The 27717-nt window shown below is 39.1% G+C and overlaps 1 protein-coding gene across 1 annotated transcript; it reads left to right on the top strand.

Annotated features, from left to right (window-relative positions):
• The first annotated feature begins 16524 nt into the window (after positions 1-16524).
• On the top strand, positions 16525-27045 carry LOC149231554 (uncharacterized). Its single transcript, XM_089379251.1, has 12 exons — positions 16525-17543; positions 18839-18928; positions 19236-19472; positions 19614-19838; positions 19944-20058; positions 24567-24767; positions 25396-25508; positions 25632-25705; positions 25925-26019; positions 26156-26205; positions 26357-26408; positions 26555-27045. The coding sequence occupies exons 1-12, from the start codon at positions 16755-16757 to the stop codon at positions 26557-26559; spliced, it is 2046 nt and encodes a 681-aa protein (XP_089235377.1). The 5' UTR covers positions 16525-16754; the 3' UTR covers positions 26560-27045.
• Positions 27046-27717: the final 672 nt, after the last annotated feature.

Genomic DNA, 27717 nt, shown 5'->3' on the forward strand with positions numbered 1-27717 from the left:
AGTTAAGTATAGCTTGGTCTAGTATAGAGTTAGGTAAAGTGTGTTTCTTTTCTATGTACTTTTGTAACTTACAATCCGACGGTCACGATTTGTAGTGATCCGATGGTTCATTCTCTCCTCGGTATTACCGACACTTGATCTGTGGCTTAACACCCGATTGGTCCATGATCTCTATTTAAAGAGCATGGAGGGTCATTTGTAGGTTAACCCGTTCATGAGAGAAGCTTATGTAAATTTTCATTCTTTTATTAATATATTGCTTGAAGTGGCCGCGTTGGCCCAGGCCGTGGACTGTTTCCCTCTTTGAGGGTTTTAACCACGTCAAAATATTGGTGTATTGATCTGTGATCTGTTTGTGAGCGGTGTCCTTTGGTGTTCTGTCTGAGGAACTTACCCTGTAAATTCCTACAGTCAAAGGCAGATTTAAGCGAAAAAGGGGAAGCACCCCCGATTGCCGATCCCCGACATATCGGGTCAGAGGTAGATAGGCGATGTTGCATTAGGACCAGGCCGAGTGATAAGTCGATCGTCGATATCGGCGGATCGCAATCGGCGATACCACAAGGCAAAGGTGGGACCCCAGGCCGATGCGATATCGGTGGATCGCAATCGGAGCTACACAGAGGAGCGGGGCTATATATATATGTATATATATATACATATATACATATATATATATATATGTATATATGTATATATGTATATATATGTATATATGTATATATATGTATATATGTATATATGTATACATATATATATATATATATATATACATATATACATATACATACATATACATATATATACATATATATACATACATATATATATATACATATATATACATATATATGTGCTATGTGCTAGTCGGACCCGATGGAGCTATAAACGATATTCCATAAAATTTGAGATCCGTCAAACGACAGTTTCTATGTATTTTTGCGTATTTCGTTTATTAAACGAAATACGAAGGGAAGCGTCGATGCGATGAAAACCGGACCCGAAAGGGTTTATTAATGTTGCTGAATAATATTTCGAGTCCGTCTAAAGCCATTTTTCCGGGTTTTTCAGTGTTTAATGCATTTCTTTTATACAAAGGAAACCAACGGGATTTTGAGAGGACCAAAGGCGGTAGATGGTTTGGGTCGGGCTCCGCCTGATCCCATACAATGGCTGCCACATGTCCAGGTCCTGGAGAGAGAAAACCACCCTTATCGGGCGGTTAACCCCCGTACGAAAGAGCCGCCCGAAATGAACCACCACCGTTGGATCTAGATCTCCCAGATCAACGGTGGGGATGTGATAAACGATTTAAAAGGAGAACACGATGGAATATAAGGTGGAGTTCATAGTTTTTGAAGTCCGATAAACAGTGTTTTGGTGGATTTTTCTGTGTTTTGTAGCGTTTCTCTGTGTAAACAGAAAACGACTGTTTCTGGGGATTTCAAGCGTCGATGGGTCCATTCCATTATGGAACATATGGTCACCTCCCCTAAAGGCATTAGCAATGATTATTTAATGCTTAGAGAGGAGATTTGAGCGGACCAAAGAAGGAAGCCAAAGAGCTCGAGAGGGAAAATGAACCAACAATGCCGATTTTGTTTAAAAAGCCACCAAACGACAGAGACAAGGGTTGTTGAAGGTTGTTGGGGGTTGTTGCTGAAAGCGAAGCCAAAGCAAGAAGCTAAGGCGAAAAAGAGCAGAAAGAGGCAGCACAAAAGGAAAAAGAACAACGAAGGGAGTCACTTGGAAGTCAAGTGAAAAGCTAAGAGAGTTGTAAACTGATAGAGGGCCAAAGAAGCCAGAGCCGAAGGGCCAGAGCTAGAGCCAGAGCCGAAGAGCCAGAGTTAGAGCCAAGAACCAGAACCAAGAGCCAAGGGCCAGAGCGAAGAGCCAAAGTCAAGAGCCAGAGCTTCAAGAGCCAAGGAATGACATGGTGTTTGAACCCACTATTTTTGTGAAAAATAGTAGGATTTGAGCCAAGAGCTTGTAAAAAGGACTTATACCATAATCCCAGAGAGCCTAGTTGAGTTGACTAGAGCTCACGGAGACGTAGCCCAAGAGTTGTGGGTGAACTCCTAATTAATATTGTTGTTCTGTGTGTGTTTTATTGTTGCATTGTCTCTGCTACTTTATTTACTGTTATATGTATTTATATATCAGTTTGAGCACATTAAATTACAACACATAAACAATTTTAATAAACAACACCAGCATACACCTTCTGTTCAAGCACATATTTAATTCCGCATTGGTTAATCATAAAGACTTGGGAATAATTTAAGCTTTGGAAGTGGGAGAGGTTCTTGTAAGTTAGACAAGAAGCCTAAGAGCCCCATTTTCAGATCAGTAAGAACCATCCTAGATCCATCTTAACTCCAGATCTACCAAGCGTTGAGAGGGATCAAATCTCTTGAGGTGCAAACTTCTGTTAGAGTGAAAAGAGATTTGGTCCCTCTCGACACTTAGTAGATCCAAAGTTGATGATGAGTCTAGGTATTGCAACAAGAATGCTGCAACTCCTAGGGCTACCAACTTTACTTATCAACCCGAGGTTCATACAAACTTGGAGGTGACAATGCTATATGCACAAGTAAAAGTGAAGGTCTTGCCTATTGTCAATGTTCATCTGCCAAGAGACCCTAGGGGTTCCAAGCCAGACTTCTATAGGGTCAAAAGAAGCTTGATTCTTTGATGGAAGAAGAGAAAATTTATTCTAAGAGAGAGCTACTCTACTGCAGTAATGAAGAAAACAACTTGTAATGCTAATTCACGCCATAACCTAATTAACCAATTAAACAACTATGTTAAGCAAAATTGCTAAATCAATCACTAACCTAATGCTGCTATCTAAGTTGCAGAAGTAAAAAGCATCAAAACCAAATGAAGGTGTAAGCAACGAAACTAAGCTAAATCAGTTTTCAAGCAAAAAAGCAGTCAGAGATAGAAATTGGTGAAAGGAGGACGTAAGGATGCAGCAGTGCATAAGAATCGTTGGATCAGCCAACGAATAGAAGATGAACGGCGAAGATCTTATCGCGGGGGCTTAAGTGAAGAGATGGATGAACAAGGTGAATGCACAGGATGAACGTCAGAGATCTTATCGCGGGCGATTTAGTAAATAGGTGAACGAACATGGTTAACGAATAGGATGAACGACGAAGATCTTATTGCGGGGAATTAAGTTGATAGATGGACGGACAGGATCAACGGAAAATGAACGGCGGAGATCGTATCATGAAAGAAATGTGCGGAAATGATGGAGCGGGTTTTCAGAGGAGATAAGCAGTTTCTCGCACGCCCTCAAAGCTTTAAGCTGTATTTCTAAATTTCACGCGATTAGCCTAACTGGGTGACACGTAGCATGGGAAAACCACTTTTCTTGCGTGCTCTCGGGCAATTAACAACCGTGCAAGAATCCGCGCGAGATTGCACAATAGCCATCGGATCAGGCGAGGCAGATCAACGGTGGAGATTGGCCAAGCTAGTTGGCGAGCGGGTGACGCGATAGCCATCGGATCAGGCGAGGTAGATCGACGGTGTGGATTTAAAGCGCATAAAGTATTGAGGTGATGTGATACCTGTTGGATCAAGAGATAGATCGATGGTGGAGATTGGAGCGCATAAAGTAGGTGGAAGACTTCACGCACGATGGCCGTTGGATAAACTAATGAATCAGATGGTGATTGGTCAAGTTTGTTGTGGATCGGACGATGAGGAAACTATGCATGAAGAACATGCTGAAGAAGGTTTCAATAAAAATGACAGAAAAACCAGTGAGGGTGAGGGTGGACCGAGAGTGATGGAAAAAGACGACAGTGAAATGAAACAAGTAACTGCATCAAACAACAAACTCCAAAGCTCATGCGAGAACTAGAAACCTGTGTTTTTGGGGTTGCTGAAGGGTCTCTTCCTCAAGTCATGGTCCCAGAGGGAGGAGGTGAGGCCGAGACACCTGTGGACAACCTTATGGTGATCTTTTTCTGATGCAGGAGCATCCGAACTGACCAGCAATGTGGAAAATTGTCCACATGTTGTGGTTTGACGGGGTGAATTTTATTACTGTTTGTTCAATTTCAGTTTTACTGAGGAGGTCGATTCCTCACATAATTTGTTATTATTGTAATGAATACGGTTGTTTTGTTTGAAGATTTAGTGATAAGATTTATTAAACGAGTGTAACCGTGAGTGAGAAAATAGGGAATTATGTTATCTGTTGGTTAGAGCAATTAGTGGAGGAAATATAGAAGAAAATGTAATAAGCGAGGAGATTCTTCGCAGAGTAAGGGGTGTGTTTTTTTAGATGAGCGGAAAGCTCATAATGAGAGGGGTGTGTTTTTTTAGATTAGCGGAAAGCTCAGAATAATTAGAGAGAGACTGTGTTTTGAAAAAAAAGCCGAGATCATTCTTATGAAAAAGGGATCAAGGCAATTTTCTGTTCTGCTAATGTTGATGAATAGAAATAGCGTGTGCGCCCAATGTATGTTAGCTGTGAAGATTGATATGGGTGTTTTTTTATGAATTGTTTGAATTGTGGCAATTTGTGTATTTAGTTAAATTGTAATTTCCCATGATTGAGGTAACTTGGGAAAGGCAGATTGTGAGCTAGCACAGCGTCTAACACAGAACTTGTGTAAACAACTCCATAGAAATTCTGAACGATTCGATTAATATTAATTAGTTTTGTAATTGTCAGATCCGCTTAATTCATCTTGTCGGAGCAGTTGAACGTCGGTTGATCTGATTGTGCAGTGTTTTAATTGTTAGATCCACTAAATCGGGAGGAGCGGAAATAGAATTATCTCCTGTTAGCAAACAGTTTGGGAAGTTTTATTTAATGAGCGATATCACCTCAGATTTGATTAATCTGTTAAATGCTTCTGCTGCGTAATTTGTGGATCGCATTGGAGCGCGAGAGATCTTTATATCTCACCATCTCGGGTCTCGAAGGATTATCCGTCCAGTTAGAAATTAATTTGTGTCTAGAATTGCATCACGTTGGCGCTGAGTTAGAGTTAACAGTCTGCGTGTTAAAGAAATTGGCGTTTTTTATTAGATCGGGTCGGAACTTTTGGAGCAGTGAGATGATAACCCATTGTAAGAAGCTGATTGGTGACTTCCGTCTGGATCGGATCGAAAGTTTGGTATTCCACTCCTGGTGACTTCCGATTGATATCGACGTCATATTTGAATTTGCTGTAGAAAACGCAAAAGGAATTGGCTGTTTTCATTTTGACGCTGCTGTAAGTCACCATTTTTGGTATCGGAGCCAGAGTTACATGTGTTGCAGCAAAGATGCCGCCAAGGAGAGGAATTGGTCGAGGGAGACCAGAATCAAATGCAGTCCTGATAGAAGAAGTGCGAAGACTGCGTGAACGAATGGAGACAATGGAAACAGCCCAGAGAAGAGCGCTTGATGAGGGGGCTGAAAGTTCTTCAGAAGAATTTGAGGAAGATGTGGAAGCAGAAGAAGAGAATGAAAATGTTAAACTCCTGAAGATGTTGGCGAAGGTTGGAAGCAAACCCAAAATGGAGATTCCTATGTATGAAGGGAGTCTAAATGCCGAGGTGCTCATGGATTGGATCAGATCCATAGATTAGTACTTCGATTATGAAGAGATTGAAGAAAATAAAAGGGTGAAATTTACAGTCACTAGATTGAGAGGTCATGCAGCCATCTGGTGGGACGAGTTACAGACATCAAGAACGAGAAAGGGGAAATCTAAGATCAAGCAGTGGGATAAAATGGTAAGCAAACTGAAAGCCAAGTTTTTGCCTAAAGACTATCATTTGAATCTCTTTAAGCAGATGCAAAATCTGAAGCAGAAAGGAATGTCTGTTAAAGAATATACTGAAGAATTTTACAGGTTAAGCATCAGAACAGGGCATGTAGAAGATGATTTGGAGAAAGTAGCCAGATATGTTAATGGGCTAAGGTATGAGATCCAAGATGAGATTAGCCTGTTAAGTTTGAAAACTGTTGAGGATGCCTATCAAGCAAGTTTGAAAGCAGAGGAGAAAATACTGCGGAAACAGAGTCAAAGAAACAGAGGAAAGAGCTCAGCAAGAGGTAGAGGATTAGCTAGATCCAGAGGAACACAGCATCAGTTTGAAGCAGGAACTTCAAGCAACAGATCACCACAGATGGGTGAATCTAGTAGAGGGAGATTCGTGCCCAGAGGAAGAGGGCAAGGAAGAGATGTTCGGTGTTATACCTGTGGAGACTGGGGACATATGTCGCGGGACTGTCCTCATAACAAATCAGCAAGCCAGAGGGGTGCAAATGTGGCTGAGGCGGAGCCGGAACCACCTCGACTTGTAGAGAAGGAAGAACCACCGGAAGAAGGTGAATCATTGCTGTTCAGAAGAATTTTGCTGAGATCAGAAAAGGAGATTGGAGAACCTGCGCAAAGAAAGAACTTGTTCAGGACTACATGCAAATCAAAGGGTAAGTGCTGTAAGGTTATAATTGATAGCGGGAGTACTGACAATCTTGTGTCTACAGAGATGGTGGAAAAGCTTGGGTTAACAAGGAAAGCGCATCCTGCACCTTACAAAGTATCTTGGCTTCAGAAGGGTCATCAAGTCATCGTGACAGAACAGTGTAATGTGGAAATGCAGATTGGCACATACAGAGATGTGATTTTATGTGACATAATGCCATGGATGTATGTCCCCTGTTATTGGGGAGACCATGGCAATTTGACCAAAAGGCGATTCATGATGGAAGAAGAAATACATGCACCATAGAAAAGGATGGAGTTAAGCATACGTTGCTGCCAATGAAGAATGATGTTGATAAAGAGCTGCTTGAAAATAGTATCATGTTGGTGAGTGGTAAGGAACTGCTACAGGAGGTTGATAAAAGCGAAGAGGTGCATTTCGCTATCGTGGGAAGGCCAAAGGTAATTTTAACCTCCACAAATTTAAATGATTTGCCTGAAGAAATTCAATCTGTGTTAAATAGTTACATGGATATCATTGTGGATGAATTGCCGAATGAATTACCACCGATTAGAAGTATAAGTCACCATATCGACTTAATACCAGGAGCAAGTCTACCTAATAAAGCTGCATATAGATTAACTCCTCAGGAAAACGCAGAAGTTGCAAGACAGGTTCAAGAGCTGATGGACAAGGGCCTGATTCGAGAAAGTCTGAGTCCGTGTGCTGTGCCAACGGTGCTTAGTCCGAAAAAGGGAGGAGAATGGCGCATGTGTACCAATTCCAGAGCTATCAACAAGATAACAGTCAGGTATAGATTTCCTTTGCCCAGGATGGATGATTTAATCGATTGTTTAAGTGGATCCAGGTACTTTACTAAGATAGATCTGAAAAGCGGGTATCATCAGATCAGAATTCGGTAAGGCGATGAGTGGAAAACAACGTTCAAAACCAACAGTGGACTGTATGAGTGGTTAGTGATGCCTTTTGGGCTCACTAATGCGCCCAACACATTCATGAGACTAATGAACGAGGTTCTGAAAGAATATACAGGTAAATTTGTTGTTGTTTACCTTGATGATATTCTAGTTTTCAGCAAAAGTAAAGAGGAGCATTTGGAACACTTGAAGTTAGTTTTGAAAACTCTGCAGAAAGAGAAACTACTAATCAATCTGAAGAAATGTAGTTTCATGAAAGAGGAGCTGGTATATTTGGGATTTGTGATTTCCAGAGATGGTTTGAAAATGGATCCGGAGAAGGTACAAGCAATCAGAAACTGGCCTACTCCCAGGAGTGTATTCGAGGTAAGAAGTTTCCATGGACTTGCTAGTTTCTACCGAAAATTTATAAAGGGATTTAGTCAAGTTTGTGCACCAATCCTTGAGACAATCAAGGAGGCCAATCAGCCATTTCGATGGACAGAAGCAGCTGATAGGAATTTTAATTTGCTGAAAAAGAAGATAACAGAAAAGCCTATTCTAGCATTGCCAAATTTCGAGAAAGTCTTTCAAGTGGAAACTGATGCAAGTGGAGAAGCAGTTGGTGCAGTGCTAAGCCAAGAGCAAAGGCCGATAGCATATTTCAGCGAGAAGTTAAATGATGCAAAGAAAAAATACTCTTCCTATGACAAAGAATTTTACGCTATTGTGCAGGCATTGAAAAAGTGGAGGCATTACTTGTTGCCGAAGGAGTTCATCTTATATTCAGACAACCACGCTTTGCAGTTTATTAATAATCAGCCAAAGCTAAATCAGAAGCACGCTAAGTGGGTGGAATTTCTGCAAAGTTTCACTTTTGTAATAAAGCATAAAAGTGGTAAGTCTAATAAAGTGGCGGATGCATTAAGCAGGGTAAGTTTTCTTTTGCAAGAATTTAAAGTGGGTGTTGTAGGTTTTGATGAAATGATAGAAATGTACAAGGATGATGAGGATTTTAAAGACATCTACACTACAGTGCAGAATCCGGTGAGCCATAACAGAAGTCAATGGATGGATTACCTTATTCAAGGAGGCATGTTATTTAAAAGCAACAAATTATGTATTCCTAAATGTTCAATGAGAGAAAACATCATTAAAGAGAAGCACAGTGGAGGATTGTCTGGCCATTTTGGACAAGACAAAACTTTCGCTCAGGTGAATGCTTTTTATTATTGGCCTAAAATGCAAACTGATATTTTGTTGAGAAATGCAGGGTATGTCAGTATGCCAAAGGAAGGAGTCAGAATACAGGTCTGTATCAGCCATTACCCATACCAGATCGACCATGGGATGCAGTGAGTATGGATTTTGTTCTGGGTTTACCAAAAACTCAGAGAGGAAACGATTCTATTTATGTTGTTGTAGACAGATTTTCTAAAATGGCCCATTTTATTGCTTGTAAGAAGACTAATGATGCCACACACATAGCCAATTTATTCTTTTCTGAGATTGTAAGATTGCATGGTTTACCTGTGAGCATTGTATCAGATCGAGCTACTAAATTTGTAGGGCATTTCTGGAGGACACTTTGGAAGAAGCTGGGAACTAAACTCAGTTTTAGTTCAACCTACCATCCTCAGACAGATGGACAAACTGAAGTTGTGAACAGAAGCTTGGGAAATATACTAAGAAGTCTAGTACATCAGAATCCCAAACAGTGGGATTTGGCATTAGCTCAAGCTAAATTTGCTTACAATGACACCCCAAATCGAAGCACAGGAATGAGTCCATTCCAGATCGTCTTTGGAATGCACTTGAGAGGAGTATATGAGCTAAGGGACTTGGGGAAACAAGAAACCAGAAGTGCAAGTGCTGAAGATTTTGTTGAACAAATGCATAAGCTACAGGAAGAGGTTAAAGGTAAACTACAGGACAACAGCAAGAGATACAAGCAGAGAGTAGATTTGAGAAGGAGAGAATAAGACTTTCAGGTAGGAGATTTGGTCATGGAATATTTGAGGAAAGAAAGATTTCCTACAAAGGCTTATAATAAGCTGAAACTGAAGAAGATAGGACCCTGTAAAATCAAAAGGAAATTTTTAGCCAATGCATATGAAATTGAGTTGCCGGAAGGGATGGGAATATCCCCCATTTTTAATATTGCAGACTTATATCCATTCAAAGAGGCAGAAACAGAATTGCAGACTGAAGCTACAGGTGATGAGGTTCAAACTGTGGATTGGGAAGAACAGCTACCAAAAACATCCAAGAAAGAAGTCGAAGCTATTTTAGATCAAAGGATATCCAAGAAAACTTGAGGATAGACATATTTTCAGTATCTTGTCAAGTGGAAAGAGCAACCAATGGAAGATTCCAGTTGGTTGACAGCAGCTGAATTGCAGAGATATGGAGTAAGTCTTGAAAGTTTGAAGGACAAATCTTTTCTTCCCTGGGAGTCTGATGCAGGAGCATCCGCACTGACCAGCAATGTGGAAAATTGTCCACATGTTGTGGTTTGACGGGGTGAATTTTATTACTGTTTGTTCAATTTCAGTTTTACTGAGGAGGTCGATTCCTCACATAGTTTGTTATTATTGTAATGAATACGATTGTTTTGTTTGAAGATTTAGTGATAAGATTTATTAAATGAGTGTAACCGTGAGTGAGAAAATAGGGAATTATGTTATCTGTTGGTTAGAGCAATTAGTGGAGGAAATATAGAAGAAAATGTAATAAGCGAGGAGATTCTTCGCAGAGTAAGGGGTGTGTTTTTTTAGATGAGCGGAAAGCTCAGAATAATTAGAGAGAGACTGTATTTTGAAAAAAAAGCCGAGATCATTCTTATGAAAAAGGGATCAAGGAAATTTTCTGTTCTGCTAATGTTGATGAATAGAAATAGCGTGTGCACCCAATGTATGTTGGCTGTGAAGATTGATATGGGTGTTTTTTTATGAATTGTTTGAAATGTGGCAATTTGTGTATTTAGTTAAATCATAATTTCCCATGATTGAGGTAACTTGGGAAAGGCAGATTGTGAGCTAGCACAACGTCTAACACAGAACTTGTGTAAACAACTCCACAGAAATTCTGAACGATTCGATTAATATTAATTAGTTTTGTAATTGTCAGATTCGCTAAATTCATCTCGTCGGAGCAGTTGAACGTCGGTTGATCTGATTGTGCAGTGTTTTAATTGTCAGATCCACTAAATCGGGAGGAGCGGAAATAGAATTATCTCCTGTTAGCAAACAGTTCGAGAAGTTTTATTTTATGAGCGATATCACCTCATATTTGAATTTGCTGCAGAAAACGCAAAAGGAATTGGTTGTTTTCATTTTGACGCTGTTGTAAGTCACCATTTTCTCCTAGCTACCCTGCTAATTGAAAGAAGGCACAAATGGAAATAAACTAAAGCACAACCGATCTACTCTACACTACTGTAATGGGAATGCAACTACTTAAGCAAATGAACAGTTAAACCATAAATCTCTGTAATGAAGATGCAACTACTTAAGCAGATGAACAATTAAACCATAACTCTATGCTATACTGCTGTAATGAAAATGTAGCTACTTAAGCAAATGAACAATGAAACCATGAATCATCTATGCTATACTGTTGTAATGGAAATGCACCTACTTAAGCAAATGAACAATGAAACCATGAATCTATGCTAGCATACATGTACAGTAAAGAGGAGCTTTGGCTGCTTGGGTTGGGCCCTAACCTAAGAGCTTCAGCCCTCTGAGTTAACTCAGTGTTGGCTCAAAATGAAACTCATTCTTATTATCAAAACCATGGATTACATAACAAATTGTCACAAGTCTTGCAGCTCAGAAATAAAGCAGAGTTTTACAATAAAAATCTGAATCCTTCTGAGGTCCTAAGCCTCTCTACTTATACATCTGAAGTCTCCAATGACTTCCTTCCCATTAGGGAGGCTTAACTCCCAACTCAAGATAAACTGGTTTCTGTCACTTTCACTTGCTCGGTTGTCTTCTAGTCCTCATGATTTGGTTGTTTGCACTCCGAGCTGATGGAGGAATATTTGAATGGAGGGGTAGTAAATGAGGAGGATTTACCTCCTATAATTCCTCTCCCTTGTCCCATTCGAGTTTTTACCAAGGTCTTTGCCACAGTTCCTTGCTTTTATCCTTTATTCCTGCATTTTTCCTTACTTTTATCCTTTATTTCTACATTTTTCCTTGCTTTTATCCTTTATTCTTGCATTACATGCACATTAGACCACAAAGCAAAATATCCAACTCTAACTCATCTTATAAACAAAATATAATCAAAAGTATGCAATAAGTTGTGAGAATAGTTGGTTTGACTAAGCTAAGAGGTGAATTAAGGCCAATTAAGGCCCATATAATTACCCAATGACGAGGCTCATCAGTTGAGTTGGATCTAGGTTAGTTTATGTTTCCCTCAGAACTTATGTAAATGTAAAATTATAAATTTGTAGATTTTTTTCTTTTTGTTTTGTAAGCTTGGTTGGTCCTCTTCATCATTCATTTACAAAAGCAGGTTACATCCATGAAAGATGTTCGGTGGCCTCAATCTGCCCAAAAGGAAAGCTAGCTCTGTTGGCCACCGAAACACGTTGTAAGTCATCCAAAATCTAAAAGTCTTAAGTCTGTCACACAAGGCCTTATAGGCCTAAATGTCTAACCAACAATTTTTGTCTACTAAGCTACAATATTCAGTATTAGCCGACATATACAACAGGAAAATAAACCAAAAAAACATCCAAAACTAAACTAAAATAACATCTAGTCCTCGGAGGACTCCACAGGAGTTGGGTCCTTTGCACTGGACCATAGAAGTTTTCACCGCGAGAGACACAAAATGTGTTTCTTTGTATGTCCCAAGCGCATGTTCTGCTATTGAAGTTGGAATTGAATCAATTGAAATTCCTTCTGAATTTCCTGGAAGCTAGGATCAAGTTTACCAGCATCAATTGGTAAGGTCATGATAGCTTTGGCAACCAAAATTTTCATTAACCAATATAAATGCACTGCTTGTTTATACTGGGTGGTTTGACCATGAGTATGTCCAGGATCCGGAACTAGAACCTACCAATCTTCCACCTGCACTTCAACTTCTACTCCCAAGTTTATATCATTTGTTTAACTTTGGCTAGAGTTCCAACATTGTAAGCCTGAGCCGCCTCTTGGAGGATTTGGGCGTTTGTTCTATGACCACTCCTCTTTGGGGATCAGACAAAGGAGGAGCCTCTGCTGGCTCGATTCCCAGGCTTATGGCCATTGCCCCGACCGCCATTGCCCGATGAACTAGCACTATAAGCCATCGTGAAACCCTTCCTATCCCTAAAACCACTATTTGTCCAACTAATGTTGCCGACCTCTACCAATGTCCAATGGTTATCCCATAGTCACAACATAAACACAAATTATAAGAACCTACTACAAGTACATTAAGAAGGAGCAAGATAAAAATTATGCTAGGCTTTAGCTTGAGGACAAGAGTTAAATTCGAAACAGGAGGTTCGCACCACCATTCATATCCCCCGCACAACACCTCGTGCTTAGGAGGGCCAAGATGCCCCAAATTTCTGAAATTGTTCTGACCCTTTACATGAATTACAATAAGGAGCTACTCCCCAAGCCAAAACTCCATACAAACCACAACATTATCATTAAAATTCATAGACAAAGATTTTAAATACATATCCATGTTCAGGACAAGCAACAAATTAAAAATCTTTCCTTTGTTAAGTATATAGATTTTGAGCCTACCACATCTACGTCGGAGATGGACAAACATTCCCATGTGGGATAGAAAAATGGCATAGATAACAAACACCAGAATAGAAACAACACACCCCACATCATATGCAATCGTCTAAATTATAGATAATATTCTTCTTTCAGGACACCAAATTCCATTCCAACCCACATGCAGGATACAAACAAAGCTTTATCGAGCATGCCATCGACAAGGAGGTGTTGAAAGGAGGAATACATACCCGACGTTAAGCTCCATCAACCCGGTGAGTGAGGACGTGGCCTGAGGCTGGTTCCACCACCCTGTTCGCACTGACCCGACCGAGAGAACCCAATACAATATCCAAATGCCTGCATGCAGAATGTTACCCTGCCTTTCCCTCTAGAGGTTATACGCTCTGCATCCCTCACCACAAGAATTAAACTCTCGCATGTTGCCGCCCAACAACCCTACCACCTATCACTTCAACCATCAGACAGATCCCAAGGAGGATATTGCGCAGACTCACACCCCGATCGAGGAGTAAATGTATAGACTTACTAGTGGTTACTACCCACCAAAATTTATGCAAGTCCTTGTTCTTAAGTAAGTAATTAATTTATCCATTTCACATCTCAATTTATTAGTTCTCGCCAAAGCATGACGGTAGGATTTTGTTGGCCTATTGATCACTCTTGATTTAGAATTGACCAATGTAGGTTATTATTTTCAATGCAATTTTTCTTATAGCATAATTTTCAACTTGAGTGGAAGGGACTAACCTGAAATTTATATAAACATAAATAATATTAGTAAGAACTAGCCTAGATTCATCTTAACTTTAGATCTACCAAGCACCTAGAGGGATCAAATCTCTTAGGTGCAAACCTATTTAAGAGTGAAAAGAGATTTGTTCCCTCTTGACACTTAGTATATCTAGAGTTAAGATGAATATAGGATAATATATTATGCTTACTACAAACAAACATAAATAACTTTCATTACTGCATAAACATTAACTTAAATATAATTGCATTAATACATACTGATTACACACAACTATCATGTGTCAAAATTAAATATAACTAGCCTAGATCCATCTTAACTCTGGATCTGCAAAGCTTTTAGAGGGATCAAATCCCTTTTCACTATAAAAGAGGTTTGCACCTTAAGAGATTAAATATTAAGAGATTTTTTTTTGTAAGCTTAGTAGGACCTTTCATTCTTTCATTTTCAAATCAGGTTACAATCAGAAAAAACATTCCGTGGCCTCAACCTGCCCATTGGGAAACCAGGTTTGTTGGCCATCAGAATGCATTATAAGCCAGCCAAAATCTGAGTTTCTTTAGTCTGTCAAAAGTAGCCTTATAGGCCAGAATGTCTAAAAACCAGTTCACACTTAACATACTAACATATGTACTGCTATTCGACATATACATATTCAAAATGTAACATAAGGAAATAACTAAAACTATTCATAAGAGGAATCCACAGGGGCTGAGTCCTTTGCACTGAAACCTGGTAGTTCGGATTGAGGAAGGCACGAAATGTGCTTCTCAATACAACCCAGATGGACGTTCTACTGCTGAATTTGGAATTGAACAAGTTGGATTTCTTTTTGAATTTCCTGGAATCCAAGATCAACTTTGATAGACCCTGTTGCATGCGTAATAACTTTGGCTACTATGATCTTCATCATCCAATAAAGATAAATTGTCTGCTTGTACTGGGTGAGTCGACCTCGGGTGTGCCCAGGATTTGGTACCAACACACAAACTTTCCACCTGGATTTCCTGCTCAGCTCTTTGGTTAAGGTTTGTCTCCCAACCTGCTATCAACTATTTGACCTGTTCAGGGGTGCCCACTGTGTATGCATGGGCCGCATCGATGATGTGTTGGGAGTTTGATTTCCTTCCACTTCTCCTCGGCTGCCTCGACGAGGATGCTCCTTGTCCTCCCCAAGCATCTATTTTTTCGCTGCGTCTGTGACCCCCATTTCTAGATTGACTAGTGCCGTTGGATGGCCTTGCCATCTCCATCAACCGTCTATGAGTTAAACAATAAGCAACTACCCAGACCACAAAATGAGCAAATGCCCTCAGCTCTTCGACTAGGCAGTCACTCCAATTATAAACTCCTAGAATAATTACAAATGATAGATGCAAAAAACAAGACACATTAAACCAAAGGAAAGTGAAAGCAAAACAGGACTTGCTAGCCATCCTCCAACAATTTGTTCTTCTCATTACCCACAATCTTTGCTCAGATAGCTCACAGAATAAGTTAAAGCTAGAGATGGTCTATCCCTGCCAGACAACATAACCACCCACCAACGCCTCAAACCACTTCCCATGTATATAAACACTAATACAATTTAAGATCAACATCGACAACATGCAGAAAGTAATCACTAACCAATACAACAAAACATGGAAACAACCATTCCACCCAAGCAGTACATTCTTTCCACACAAACATGAAGCCCAAAATAAGCCATACATTCCCATACGTAACAATAAGATACCATAGGAAACAAATATCAACTTGGAAACAACAATTTCAAAATAGAATTGAGCCACACAGATATGCTTCACAGGCGAACAAACATTGCCAACACCCACAGTCTCCCATTCGCAAGGAGGGGCGAAAATCCGACAGGCATTCAGAGAACCAGTATGTCGCGAGCAAGAATGGGTGGAGAGAAACAATACATACCCTGTTTCCCTCGCCATCGAGCCGACCCAAGTGACCTTCTGCTTTCGCTGCCTCCCTGCCAACCTTGCTCTCGGACGGGAACCACCCTACTCTCTCTCAACTCTCAGAGCCTCTCGTACCACCGTGCAAATGCATGTAATGCGATACCCACTACCAACACCTGGAAGGTATAATCACTACAACATTTAACGTCTGCCGTAATACCTCCCATGCCACCCATCTCATCCATCTGATCGCACCTGCAATCATTCTGCCATAACTGTCCCTCTTTCATGCCTTCCATCTAATCGCTATTGCATAAGTCCCAAGTAAGACGATAATCTAGCCCGCATCCCGATCAAGAAAATATTAAGAGATTTTAAAAATACCAAAAAATTATAAAAATCCAAAATAAAAAAATGCAAATTAATTCTTTTTTAATTATTAATTTATTTGACCAAAAAAAAACTAAATATATCATTTCAAAAATGCCGAGGACAATGCACCTAGAAGGCGTAGTCTTGTTGAGTACTTTAGAAGGTGTAGTCTTGTTAAAAAATGCCGAGGACAATGCACGTAGAAGGTGTAGTCTTGTTAAGTACTTTATAGGCGTTGAAAGGGTGGAGAAATAATTTAAACGAAGACCCATTTTAACCTTTAGTCGATTTGAATTAAGGAAAATACTTCGTGGGCATGATGGACGGGGCTCCATAAATAGGTCGTTGAGATATACATTCATTTGCTTAACTACATTCACATAGTACATTTAGCGCCGTCCATAGGTTTGAGATTTTAGATAAAATTGTCAAATCACCGAGGCGTAAACCTCTCTGGGTTTTTTTAAGCGTTGTGCAGCACAGAGGCGAGGGCTCCATCAGAGCAGCCTCTGTATTTGAAGCTCTGTGAGGAATATTTGAATTGTCTGTATAGATAGGGTTTTTCTGAGTTGCAAAGCTTTAGCCCTAAAACATGGGACCTCGCAAAGCAACTAATAAAACTGCAGCCTCCACGCCTTCCAAGAAAGCAGCGGCTACCAAGGCCACCAAGAACACTACATCCAAAGCTCGGTCGTCGTCCAAAGTCCCGGCGGAGAATCGTTCGCCAGAGGCCGAAAAATCGACTTCGGCCGAGGTGAAATCTCCCGAGGTTTTGAAAGAGACGAACACTGTCAGTGAAGAGGAAAAGGAGGTTTTGAAAGATGCGGATGAAAAACCCTCAGTTGGAGAGGGCTTGGAAGATGAGAATGTTGCAGAAGATTCTCCAGCCGAAATTTCGGGAGGTAAGGTAGAAGATGCTGCAGCTGTGGCGGAGGTCAAGATGGAAGAACAAAGCGCTGGAGATTTTGAAGAAAAAGCAGCGGAAAAGAGTCAAGAAGAAGAGAAACAAAGCGTTAAAAATTTAGACGAAAACGTTGATCAAAATGCCGATACAAAGTCTGCAGAGGATGAAGATAAGGAGGATGCTGGGAATGAAGCAGAGGTTGCCGATGCTAATGCGGTGGATGAATATTCTGAATTGCAGAACTCAGTGTCGACGTCGGAGCGGCGGAAGAACAAGAAACTAGAGGTCTTTGTTGGAGGGCTTGACAAGGAAGCGACAGAGGATGATCTTAGGCAAATTTTCGAGAAAATGGGAGAGATTACCGAATTGCGGCTGATGAAAGACCCTCAAACTGGAAAGAATAAGGGCTATGCTTTTGTGCGCTACGCCACTCCGGACGAAGCGAAGCGTGCTGTGAATGAACTCGCTAAAGTAGAGGTACGTTGAAAGTAGTTTTGTGTCCATCGAAAAAGAGAAGTATGCTGTGGATTATTTTGTTTCTATTTTATTTCATAAATTGATTGTTGATCGGTGTTACGGAATGCTTCTGTAGACACTCCATGACACGTTCTATTCATTTCATTTTTTTCTTGTTCGATTACTTGTTCTATAATTGAAACTACTTGTGTCATCAAAAGCAATTATATATTTTGATCTTCTCTAAAACTGTACCTAGACCAACTTTGCATGTCGAGTTTGGTTAGGCTTATTTTATATTTATTATCAATTTAAGATGTACTCTAGGGACGAAAAAATTAGGCTTCGCTAGAGACGAATTTTTTAGTTTGTAGCTGCAGTGAAAGTAATCTGGAGACAGTAATGGGAATGCTTATTTTATATTTATTATCAATTTAAGATATACTCTAGGGACGAAAAAATTAGGCTTCGCTAGAGACGAAAATTTTAGTTTGTAGCTGCAGTTAATGTAATCTGGAGACAGTAATGGGAATGAATTAAATACTATATTGTCAGCCTGGGATAGCTCCCAGTAATGGGAATGAATTAAAGACTATAGGGTCAGTTTGGGGTATCTCAATTAGCAATGGTAGTGGAAATAAAGTCTCACTGAATTGGAAGTGGAAATAAAATCTCACTGAATTCAAATCTGTGCTATCTCTGTCTCTGTGCTATCCCCGATGGAGATGAGAAGTCGGGATGAGAAGTTAGGGCTATATTGTCAGTTTGGGATATCTCAATTAGCAATGGTCGTGGAAATAAAGTTTCACTCAATTGGAAGTGGAAATAAAGTCTCACTGAATTTAAATCTGATTCAAATCTGTGCTATCTCTGTTTGCTATAGCCTATCCCCGATGGAGATGAGAAGTCGGGATGAGAAGTTAGACATGATGAAGATGTAGTCCTACCAAGCTTACAAAAAAATAAAAATTAAAGACTATTAAATACACCGATTTACTGCTTTTGTCCTAACATGATTGGCCATTTTGGAAGAAAGTTATAGTGTGGAAAGCTGTCACAATTTTTTTCTTCTATTTTTTATTTATTTTTATCAACAAGATGTGTTTTCTTGATTGTTTTTTTATTTTCCCATGTTTTTTTTACATGTTTAAACTTTACAGAAATAGTATCCGTTGTTTTTTCCTTGTGCTTATTTAAAAAAAAATTAGCCACTGCTTATTGCATCCATGTTTCTTCCCATTGTATATAGTACTTTCTGGTGTTATGTATTTAATGAAAAATTCTTCTTTAATCCAATGACGTTTGCATTCTTTCAGATTCGAGGGAAGAAGTGTGGAGTTTCTCCCCTTGCTGAAAAGGACACCGTCTTCATTGGAAACATCGACAAGAACTGGACCAAAGATGATGTAAGGTTTACAAATCAGCGTTTAAAGAAACGATAGGGTGTTGTTGCTATTGGCCTTGTGTGTTCGCTACTGTTTCTTCATTCTTAATATATTAGAGTTTGAGGAAAGGCTTTATGTATGGGGTTTTTACTACGTTGGAATTCGTTGTCTTATTCTTTGAATATTATCGCCAGTTCATCATTCATTTTATCCGTACTGTAAACGGTTCGGGAATGTTTTTTGGGTTGCGTAAGGTTCAGCATGTACAGAAATGTCATTTACATATTAAAAAGTTCAAGCTGCAAATGTCTTGTTTGTGTCTTCGCAGGTTTTCAACAAGTTGAAGGAGCTGGGAGTCGAAAATATTAATGATGTCAGTGTGGTTGAAGACCCCAGCAATGCAGGAGTTAACCGTGGCTTTGCATTTATAGAACTGGAAACTCATAAAGATGCTCTAATTGCATTTAGAACATTGCAAAAGAATAGAACTTTCAAGGAGGATAGAACTATTAAGGTTGCTTGGGCTCAGCCTTCGAATGATCCTGATGAAGATGTAATGGCACAGGTATGACTAGAGGAATATTTATTGCTTTGTTCTTTAAAAGTAGTTTTGTACATCTTGTTTGTACATATGTGCTATAATCATTATTCTGTATGGTTCTAAACTGTAGTGCATGCTAAAGTGGAATCTTTGTTGCCTTTGCAGGTAAAGTCAGTGTTTGTAAATATCTTGCCTCCTACATGGAATGAGGAACATGTTAAAGAACACTTTGGCAAATTTGGTGAGATAGAAAGGGTTGTTCTTTCATGCAATATGCAATCTGCGAAGAGAAAAGACTTTGCGTTTGTGAACTATACTACTCGAGAAGCTGCTATTGCATGTATCGAGGCATTCAGCAAGGACGATGAGCTGATTGATGGAGATTCAAAGGTTTTCTATCTTTATTGCCCTTGTTCTAAGAAAATTTACCTAGCAACATATGGAGCTTGTTGCAATTTCAGTTGGAACTTTTTTAATATTTTGGTTGTCATACAGGTGAAAGTGAAGGTGTCACTAGCCAAACCTGCACATAAGGGAAAAACTAAAAAAGTAAAGTCAAAAGGACCAAATAAAGGAGATCTAAAGGGAGGGAACAAAGGTGTTTCTCAAGGTAAAACAAATCAAATTTCTTTGATGACTATAATTTCCCTAAGAAGATATTTCTATAATTTGGTTTTTATGTTTGGTATAAAGTAGATTACCATGTACGACACTATTTTTTTATGTGATGTAGGTCACTTTTTAATGTGTAATTTTGTTGCTTTAGGCCTTCTGTTGATTGCTACTATATGGTAATTTATTATTTTATTGGCTTCCATTTATTGACTTCCATTTCTTTGTTAATTGAAATAGCTTTATAACCAAAATTACAAAGTGCAAACACATCCTTGAAATTTCTATTAATGTGTAAGTACCAGTGTTGAAAATATCGGTATCGGCAAAATATCGGCGAGGGTCCAGAAAACATCTTATTGGCAAGCATAAAAAATGCATAATATATTAATTTTTTTCTTCAGATTTTTAAACATATAAAGCATTAACAACATGAAATAAACACATTGGCACATAAATATGAAGAAAGCATTGATATATATGATGTCAAATAGAAATGATACATCAAAGGCGATACCAAATCCTACTGATCCCTGATAATTGTCCAATCAAGGACTCAAATGTGGAGAACCAATACAAAATAACATCACATATATAAAAGTATCTCATCATCATGAGTTATATGTAGCAAAACAAATAAAACTAGCAACTATCTATCTGAAATCACTGCCCTCTCCCCCTTTTACGGGAAAACATGATGGGTTGTTTGCTAGGCCTGCCGTTAGTAGTAGAAGGCTTTGGCCTTGCCTCTGCACCTAATCTCAAATAATGAGTGTTAGGTATGGAGCTGTGCTCTCCTATATCTATAGTAGATGGTGTTGATGCTGATGCTCCCACAGTGCCCTGCTCCTCCTCCTCTTGCTGTCCCTGTTTTAATGGATCATCTGGCTCTAACCATGAAGGTGACTCCTCCAAGATGGGCTCCTCAAACTCCACCCTCCATTGAGACAATACATCAATATTGTCTAAGGAAATGGCATCTGGATCCATTGGTGCTTCTATTTGCCTCACTCGAAGTCGGATGTTATAATGCACATACACTAAATCATTGAGGTGTGCGAACTCCAACTTGTAAGAGTGTAAAAAAAACTAATGAGTCTTGACTCTTGACACTTGAAGGTCATAAATTAAAAATTAAAAATTACAGTAAGTGTAATTGCTCAACTGAAGGCTGGCACTCAAAGTTATACTTGTTGCGCTTTTTTACGTGTATTTTCTCAAATACACTCCAATTTCCCTGAAGAGCTACATGTTCGACTCAAGATTCTTATGGCCGATTTCTGCAAATTTGGTGCCCTTGCACCATAGCTTCGCCACCAAATATCTACAACAAAATAAAGAAATAAAAAATTCAAAAACTTAAAACATAATTAAACTTCCAAATAAAAGTTACATAATTGAATTTAAAAAAAATAGAATTATAAGTGGAAATTCTAAATTGAAAATTCTAATTTCTAATGAGTGATGACTTGTCACTTACGTGGCATGAAGAGGGTCATGTCCCTAATAGCATCATCAAAGCCAAATAGGCCAACACAATCCCGATAAAACTGTATCTTGCGATTGATTTTGCTACGAAGCTCAGGATCATGTACCATCTTATGAATGCAGGAATGGAGCCCTTCCATCACCTCGCCATCAAAATCAAAGCCGCATTTGTATGAAAATGCGGGGTTGAGGAAGAGTGCTACTGCATGAATGGGTTGATGAAGCATCCATGTCCATCGACTATCAATCACATCCCATAACATCATATGCTTATCAAGGCCAGCAGAACCCTTGTTTGCATAATAAGAACGAATGGTCTCCTTGGCCCTATCCATGGCCTCATACAAATAAGCCATTGCAGGCTTCTCCCCATCTACCAATTTGAGAACCTTTACTATAGGTTCACTAACTGAGCATGCTTATTCTACTCCACGCCAAAACGTCTCAGAGTACACCATTTTTGCAATGGCTTTCCTGTCCTGTCTCCTGTTGTATCTACAATTACGCCAGTGATCAGACATAAACATTTGCTTCAACTTGAATTGACATCGAAGCAAAGATTGAAGAGTAATAAAGTTTGTGGCAAAACGTGTGATCGCAGGACGCTGCAACTCCTTGTTTTTAGTGAATTTCCTCGTGAGGCTAAGAACAAAAGCATGGTTATAAATAAACTTGGGGACGCTCCTAGCTGTATCAACCACCTCCTTGATGAAGGAGAGTTTCCCCATATCATCAAGCAGCAAATCGAGACAATGTGCTGCACACAGAGTCCAGAACAATGTGCGATGCCTCTCCATAAGCATCTTGCCGACAGACACATAATTCGCTATATTGTTTGTTATGACTTGCACCACATTTTGCACACCAATTTCCTGAATGAACCCATCTAACAACTCACATATCGTTGTTGCATCTTTGATATGCTCTGATGCATCCACTGATTTAATAAACATGGTACCTTTAGGACACTGTACCAAGAAATTTAGAAGGGTCCTACCCTTCCTATCGGTCCAACCATCGGACATCACTGTGCATCCAGTAACTTCCCATGTTCTGTTCAACTCCGCCAATCTAGAGTTGATGTCTTGCTTTTCTACTTGAAGAATTGGCCCTTGCAACTCCTCATATGGAGCACTTTTGTACCCTAGGCCCATAACAACAATAGCATCATGCATTGGCTGCCAAAATGGATTGGTTTTGGTGATGTTGAGAGGTAAGATGCTCCAGAAAAGACACCTCCCCATGACTCTATCTGCTTCTTGGTTCTCCTTTTTTTTAACAAGTGATTTTATGCCAGGTTGTGATCCATGTCCTGTTCGTGGAACAAAGAGTTGATGTCCTGCTTTTCTGCTTGAAGAATTGGCCCCACAACTCCTCATATGTAGCACTTTTGTACCCTGGGCCCACAACAGCAATAGCATCACACATTCGCTGCCAAAATGGATTGGTTTTGGTGATGCTGAGAGGTAAGTCGCTCTAGAAAAGACACCTCCCCATGACTTTATCTGCTTCTTCCTTCTCCTTTTTTTTAACAAGTGATTTTATGCCAAGTTGTGATCCATGTCTTGTTCGTGGAACAAAAAATGCTGACCTTGCACTAGCAGTAGCAGGTGATGCTGTGGAGCCCCTCCCACTACTCTCAGCATCAAAATCAAGAGAAGATATGCCGAAAGACCTACTTGCACGTTCAACCTTGTTTCTTTCTGTCTCTTCCTTCTTTCTGTCTCTTCCTTCTTTCTGTCTTTTTCATCAATTGCCTCAAGATCTTTTTGTATAAGCTCCAGACTAGAAACTGTACAAATCTTAACATCATGTCCAGTGAGTCTAGCCTGATGGTATTTCAATCGTGTAACCCCTCCTGTCATCTTGGTCCCACACAATTTGCATGTAAGATATGCCCGATTTGTCCCACCATCAAGCTCCCCATACTCCCAAAATGGGTCCAAGGCTTTTGGCATATTTGAATTTTGTAGTGAGCTAACTCAAACCTAGGGCACCAAAAAAAAATTTGGAATTGATAAGTAATAACCACTTGATTTTGCAAAATATTTTTTTTGCTACATTATTTGCAATGTGAATTCAATGAAAAACCATAAATGACAATAAGACGGTGCATTTGAAAGTTAAAAAAAAATGGAGTTTGCTGCCCAAATATGGAGAAAACCCTTGCATTTGTTCATAGGCATGAAAATCATAGCAAATGGAAAAAAAAACAAGCAAAATGTTTGTAGGCAAATAGGCAAGCAAGAATAATCGTAAAACTATCAAAAAATTCATTAACATAGGGGTTTATTTGAACATACCTGTTAATGGAAGAAATGAAATTGTCTCACTGTTCTTCAATCAACAAAATCTTCGTTTTTGGTGGCAATAATGGCTATTCAACACTCAAATCCTCCTTGGCAGCAAGTACATACCTCTCCCCTTCCTTCTCCAGCAATCAGAAATGAAAATGAATGAAAAAAAAAACAAAATCAGCCTTTTCTAGCTGCGGCAGCAATTTTTTTCTGTGTTGTCTGGGCGATATTTTGCTTTGTAGCGCGATATTTTCCCGAGATGTCGTCGATAATTCGGAAATATCGCGATATTTTCGGGGAGACAAAATATCGTGATATTTCCTTGGCGATATCTTGTCTCCCCAAAAATATCGCGATATTTGCGAATATCGGCGATATCTTGGCGATATTGTCAACACTTTATACAATACTAGTCTCTTATGTGTTGTTTCCTTAGAGCGTAACTATTTATACATTTAGATTTTTAGTATGTATTGATTTTCTTTAATTTAGATTTACTCTCTAGTTTGATCCTTCTTTTTTTCTGTTACGTCAACGGGAATAGAAATATCTTTTGATCTGCTTAGTTTGATTAGTTCCACAGACCAAGTTGTATGTATGCCTTCTAAATTTTATATCTGGTGTAGTATATTGTAGCTATTTATTCTTCTAGAGTACAAGATTTCTATCAACCTGTTTGTCTGATTTGCAAATCTATATCTGGTTTGTTGAGTGGAAACAGGTCATGTCATTGCAAAATATTCCTCGAACACAACAGCTGGTGCTGTAGCCCTTGAAAAGGGTGGCCAACCAACACTCCCTTCAGCAATGCTCCCTTCAGCAACTCTACCTTCAGCGGCTCTACCTTCAACAACTCATGAAATTCTACATATTTTAAGACAACAAGCAGCATTGGGACAAGGACATGTATCTGTTAGTGGAGGTGCTCATTTTGTTTCATGCTCAAACTTTTTGTTGGCTTTGAATTAAAGCGGTTGTATGCTGATGCTATTTTCCTTGGAAAACCTTTTCATTATTCTGAAGAATTACGTACTATTACAATAAAATTTGGCATAATGGCAACCACAGGTCATCTCAGCCCATATACATTCCATCTATAGGAGTGATATCTTTGAAAAGCGTGAAAGAAGGATGTCCATTTCATCATAGAAAATGAATCTGAAATAATTAAGTAACCTAAAAGGCTATAAACTTAAAGAGACCCAGCAAGCCAGGGATATCTGTTTACGGTGGGGGATTCACAGGCAGCTGCATTAGCATCTTATGTATGGTCATCCTTCTCTCCCCAAATCAAGTCAGTGACATCAGTTTGTCGGGAGCATGTCTCTTTTCTTCTATATATGATATCACTCTCAGAATCCTAGTCTGTACAGGCAACTTGTCATGCTTGTAGTAGAGTTGGGTCCCAAATTGTGTTTTGATCGTGTTGGGTTGTTCTCTGTTTACACACACAATCTCTATTAGTAGACAGTGATTAAGCAATCCCAGGTTTGTGCATCTTGCGTTGTATATTGTGAAATATCATGTATGTCCATTTCTGAAACTTTCAGGTCATGTTGGAGGGCTTCAACAAGCACCTATGGTTCAAAACCTACAATCCATGGCTTCTGTTCAAGGGTATGGCCACACCTTACCAGGAGTTAAACGCTCACACACAGCGCTGGTAATATTCACATATTACTTGAATGTCTGTTATAGTTTTAATGTGAACTGCAATTGTTTAACATTTTCTGTTATAATTTTTCTTTATACAGTGGTGAAAGGATATGTAACATCTCTTTTTCAGGGTGACATATCTGTAAACTCGAGAGGTAATCCTCGTGCTCGCTTGGAGAGTACTACTGCAGCTGGAGGCTTAAGGTGTGCTTATTTTGTATCTGATACAAATATTTTTTTATCAGAGGCCACAACATAAAATGATGAAACTTAGGGAATACATTTCAATGTTGAGGATTGATGTTTCCCATTCCATGGTGGTTTTGAATATGAATATCATGGATCATGTTAAATGATGTGGGAACATTGTTGACAATTTTATTGCTTGTAACTCTAAAGAGGTTCTTTTTGTTGTTCTGGCAGCTATGGCTTGTCTGCAGGAGGACAGGGTTCTTTTTCCAATCCTATATTTGCAGGAGCATCTACAGAACAATTTTATCACCGTCCAAGTATTGGAGGTGCATTAGGCATATCTAATGGCTTTCAGTCATAATTTTTGCCTTCATTTTGGTTTATGTTCAAGTTCCCGTGCATCAAATCTTAGCACAGAATCATATTCCAATTATCTACACTTACCTTCGGACAAAAATGCAGGTGTACCTTATGCTACAGGTTCTGTAAGTTATGCCCCTATTGGATTTCAGGTGAGGTTCTGCTCTGATTATATGAATATAATCTGATTGTTTATTAAACATTGATTATTAATCTGTAAGCGTTAATAGTGTGACTTGTTATTAGCAAGGAATTTGTTGTAGGATTGTTGTTTTATGTTTTTGTTCTGCATATGTATTGTAGGGGGCATATGCACATGGTGGTCGTGGTGGTGGTGCCAGCTCCTATGGTAAACGTATGTGTTACTGTATTTAGCTATAGTGGGACATTGTAGCTATGTTTCTGGATACCTTTAGGCTCTTTTGTTAAGCTTTTGACATTTCATTGCTTTCTTGTCCTATGAGCTGATTTTGGCATCACAACTTGTTATTTTTGACACAGGTTGATAGTGCCAGGCATCATTTCTGGCCATAACCCTGACCTGGAGATAGGTTTCCATATTGGTTGTGGGTAAAGACATTATAGATATGCTGCTCAACAAAATAATCTCAAGCTTTTGCTTCACAAATTTTGAAAATCCTCGAGTTTTGGGCACTCTTCTACCTTGGCTCATTATAACGAGTGCAGAACTTAATTTTATCAGACTCCTTTCAGCAAGCTCATTTTTCTTTTCAACAATGAAATCGGAAAGGAGAACTTTCTTTGCTTATTGGGCACTTTATCAAGGGGGATTGCGATGTAAATTATAAGTTTTAAGCTTTCTGGGCTTGATGCAAACTTTTTTTGGTCCATTTCTTTACTCATTTGTTGAATATGAGTTGGAACTTGGATTGTTATCGATTGATATTCCCTTTTTTTGACATTTTGATTCCTCAGGATACATTGTGATACTCATCTGGTGCTTGTTTATCAGAATATTGGATCTTAGTCTACGAGCCTTTGAGTTTAATCCTTAGAAATGAGCTTTCAACAATGTACCTAGTCTGACTTGGTATGAGGTGGTTGTATTTTGCTTATTCAATCCTTGAGAGAAAACTGATAAGTTATGCATTGAATACAGCCTAATTTTCTTTCGAGAAACACATGCTAAAGTTGATGTAACAGCAAGTATACTTAAATGTGTTCTGATTTTATCTCACTAATATTTGTATTAAGATTCAATTTGAACTTTTCTTCTTGGTTTAACCTGAGAAGCCCATTTGGTGATATATCTCAGAACTCATTAATCAAATTCTGAACTTTAATCCTTATTTTGTTTATGAATCTTATTTAGTTTTCTCTAAAAATTGCGGATTGATGTCTTTTCCCTTCCTGATTGTTGTTGGAATGCTGGAAGTAATGTGAAAACTTATTTCTTCTGCATGCTTTATGAAAAGCATTGCCATTAACATTGGAATGCATTTTGGTGCATTGAACTAGGCACATTACACACCTTAAATAATGCCATTCACGGAAATGCTAGATTATGCTTCCATGAAAATCCACATCTTGGATTACATGGCAAACCTGAGGTATTGATATATATTCCTATCAAATCTAAATAACAGTGTTTTTGTATAAGTTACATTAGTTCAATAAAGTTTGATATTTGAGGTGGCTATCGA

Source organism: Pinus tabuliformis, chromosome J, assembly GCF_031772625.1.
Source record: "Pinus tabuliformis cultivar Carrire ecotype Pingquan chromosome J, CPIR1, whole genome shotgun sequence".
In the NCBI taxonomy this organism is placed as follows: Eukaryota; Viridiplantae; Streptophyta; class Pinopsida; order Pinales; family Pinaceae; genus Pinus; species Pinus tabuliformis.

Excerpts from the sequence above, each read along its gene's own strand:
- LOC149231554 (XM_089379251.1), top strand. The coding sequence starts at position 16,755 with ATGGGACCTCGCAAAGCAACTAATAAAACTGCAGCCTCCACGCCTTCC. Across the intron at positions 19,839-19,943 it reads TGATTGATGGAGATTCAAAG|GTGAAAGTGAAGGTGTCACT; the intron begins GTTTTCTATCTT and ends GTTGTCATACAG. Across the intron at positions 20,059-24,566 it reads GAACAAAGGTGTTTCTCAAG|GTCATGTCATTGCAAAATAT; the intron begins GTAAAACAAATC and ends GAGTGGAAACAG.